General features: G+C 52.2%; 1 protein-coding gene across 1 annotated transcript in view; it reads right to left on the bottom strand.

Annotated features, from left to right (window-relative positions):
* FEZ1 (fasciculation and elongation protein zeta 1) overlaps positions 1-1,632 on the bottom strand; it is a 55,525-nt gene extending 53,893 nt beyond the window's left edge. Inside the window, exon 1 of the mRNA XM_019658870.1 lies at positions 1,270-1,632. Within this exon, the coding sequence (XP_019514415.1) occupies positions 1,270-1,632 (363 nt within the window). The remainder of the gene's footprint in view (positions 1-1,269) is intronic.
* Between the last annotated feature and the right edge of the window lie 1,414 nt (positions 1,633-3,046).

Raw genomic sequence — 3,046 nt, 5'->3', positions numbered from 1 at the left:
CGCAGCTTGAGGCTGCAGCACAAATTTCCAGTCCCTGCTTTGCTGAGCTGAGCAGAGTGGAGCAAAGCGGCAGAGAATTCCCCATGCCTCCACAGAGGCCCCATGCTGTCTCCCCTTCTTCCCATTACTTGCCCCATAGATCAGTTGATACTGTGCGCCCCCACCACCATCCCTAGAAGCTGCCCTCCATTGATGCGCCTTCAGTTTTCCCGCTGCTACTCGGCAAAACCTAGTCAGTATACATGATTGTGCCAGCTTCACAATTTTGACAGAGAGTATTTCATTGCATATAAACCAGAAATCCCTTTGCGGTTCTGCTTCCTCCTGTTCCCCCTCCTCCTGCTGCTCCATTCACCCTCATCTCACATTCCCCCCACCTTCCGCCCCTGGGCTGTTGGAGTAAAGAAAGACTCCTCCAAGCAGCACAATGGCTGGCGCTCCAAGAAAGCTGGGCTCATCCGCGCGCGGGCCGCACACAGACTCCACGGCCCTTTTGGCCACACAAGACCGGGACACCAGAGTGGGAGGGGGCTTAGGGCTGTCGAGCGGCGAGGAGGGAAGAGATAGGCAAGAGAGAAGAGCTGTGATAATACCCTCCAGCCCAGGCTCTGTCCAGCGTTGCGCCCCGAGCTCTAGAGGCCCTGAGCCCACAGCAGGCGGCGCGCCCCCCACCACACTCGTCTTTTCTCCGACCTGTTCTGTGGTCCAACAATCGCTCCCCAGCTTCGGCGGCAGATGCCAGGGTGCTGACCCTGCAGGAATGCTCCGTCCTGGGGAAGGCCTGGCACCCCAGGGAGAGCACGGCGGAGGGTGGGGCGGGTTCTTAGGGGCAGAGAGACTCTGGGGCGTTGAAGGTGACAGACCAGATAACGGTCCTAGGAAGAGGCACCGACCCACTGCTTCGGCACCACCAGGCAGCGTCCTCTGCCTCCCCGGCCCCAGACCGCGTGCTCGGGCACACAGACACACACACAGACACACAGTTACATACACACACACACATGTACACTCACGTGCGCGCACACATACACATATACATTCTCTCTCTCTCTCTCTCTCTCTCTCTCTCTCTCTCTCTCTCTCACACACACACACACACACACACACACACACACACACACACACCCAGGCCTGGCTGGGGGCCCAGGCTCTGATGGTGCTTGCAGTGTCCATCGTCCCACGTCCGCGGCCCGGGGCTGCGTCCCCTCTAAGCTCCCACGAAGGGCCGGGCAGAGAGCGCCGGCCTACTGGCTCTTCCTTTCCGCTTACAGGATGGGACGGGTCAGGGGTCCCGCCGGGAAGCCCAGGTCGCGGGGCCTCTTCACCACCCCGTCCAACCCCCACCCACTGCCGTGGGTTGGTCCGGACCAAGGTCGCCCCCCGCGACTGCACCTGTGCTGGTCCTGGCGGAGGGAGGCGGGTCCCGGGGCTCAGCGGGACACCTCCATCCACAGAACTGCCGGAGCGCAGCGCAGGGCAGCGGCCGGGCAGCGGCGGCCGGGCAGCGGCGACGGCTGCAGCGAACTCCCCTCCACCCTCCCTCCTCCTCCTCCCCGTGCTCGTACCCGGGCTCCGGGGGCGCGCCAGCGCTCGGGCACCCGCCCACTGGCACGCGCGGGAACCATGCGTCATCTCCTCGTTAACATTCATAGCCTTCCTTGGAGCAGGTGGCTAGCTGCCTTTATTAATATTTATGAATTACTGCTCCCCTTCTTTAATATAGGAGTTTCTGGTTCCCGCATGAACATGTAGAAGCTCCAAAATGTGCGCTTGTAGTAACTACCGGTATGGAAACCTCACTGACCCTGACGCTGTAGATTTTTCATAAAAACTGGGCGGTGGCTGAATGGATGAGTAGACAGATGCCCACAGACACAGTCCAAGACCCTCTGGACTTTCTGGGCATCCCATTCTAGTCTGCTGGGGCTGAGNCCAAACCCCTCCCCAATTTAAGTCTGAATTCCTTAAGGGCATAGACATCTCTGAATATCCTCCACAGCTCCTCGGAGCACACACTGCCCTGTGGCTAGGCAATCAATCAATGTGTACTCAATTAAAAATGATCTCACCCCATACAGTTTCTCATTTTCAATTTCGGACAGTACAAGCATCATTATCTATCATACCCTTCTCTACACACAAAACTTCCTTTCTTGTAACACAGAAAGGCAACCCAACTTTTCTCTCCTGTCTATGTGATTACTGATCCAGTTAGATGCTTAAATAGGTACCACTACCTGAGGAGACTCAAACAGAGAGCAAAAACCCTGGGTTTGGCTCTAGGAGTGCCATTCTCCATCTCACCTACAAAGCTAAAACTCCACATAAGAGAGGCAAAGGGTGTGCCCGCTGAGGACGGACAGCTCTTCCTGGGATGTTACTGGGGTTAAGGCAGTTAGCATCACATCACATCAAAACATATTCTGAGTATTTACAGTTTACAAAGGCAAAATGATAGGACCTTACAGTACAAAAGGCTATAAAAGCAGTACGATATTTTGGAAAGAACACAGGCTCAACAGACCTGCCAATGTCTGGCTTAATGACAAACATCATGGGTCTCAATTACCTCATTTGTTAAAATGAAGGTGTTGATATCGAGCTAATAACTTTGAAAGTTAGCTTTAATAACATATTAATAATTTAATTATAATGTATCTTAATAATATATTGTATTTAATCTGATATGTATCCAAGATATTAACATTTCAAAATGTAATCTATATTTTAAAATATTAATGAGACATTTTACATTCTTTTTTCATACTAAGTCTTTGAAAGCCAGGGTGTGTTTTACATTCATAGTACATCTCCATTTGGACAAGCCACCGTTCCAGTGCCCGATATCCACATGTGACTAGTGGCTACCATATTGGACAACACAGCTATATAACAATGCACAACTAATTGTCAGTCAGGGATTCTTTACCTAACATCTACAGATGCCAAGGGTTCTTTGACTATAACTATATTTTATTTGATGCATTCAAAAACAAATTTAGAGAAGGATCCCATAGGTTTCTCTACATTGCCAAAGGGGCCCATA

The sequence above is a fragment of the Hipposideros armiger genome, unplaced genomic scaffold, assembly GCF_001890085.2.
Source record: "Hipposideros armiger isolate ML-2016 unplaced genomic scaffold, ASM189008v1 scaffold_291, whole genome shotgun sequence".
Taxonomy (NCBI): domain Eukaryota; kingdom Metazoa; phylum Chordata; class Mammalia; order Chiroptera; family Hipposideridae; genus Hipposideros; species Hipposideros armiger.
Note: the sequence above shows the minus strand (reverse complement) of the source record. Positions and strands in the feature narration are given on the sequence as shown.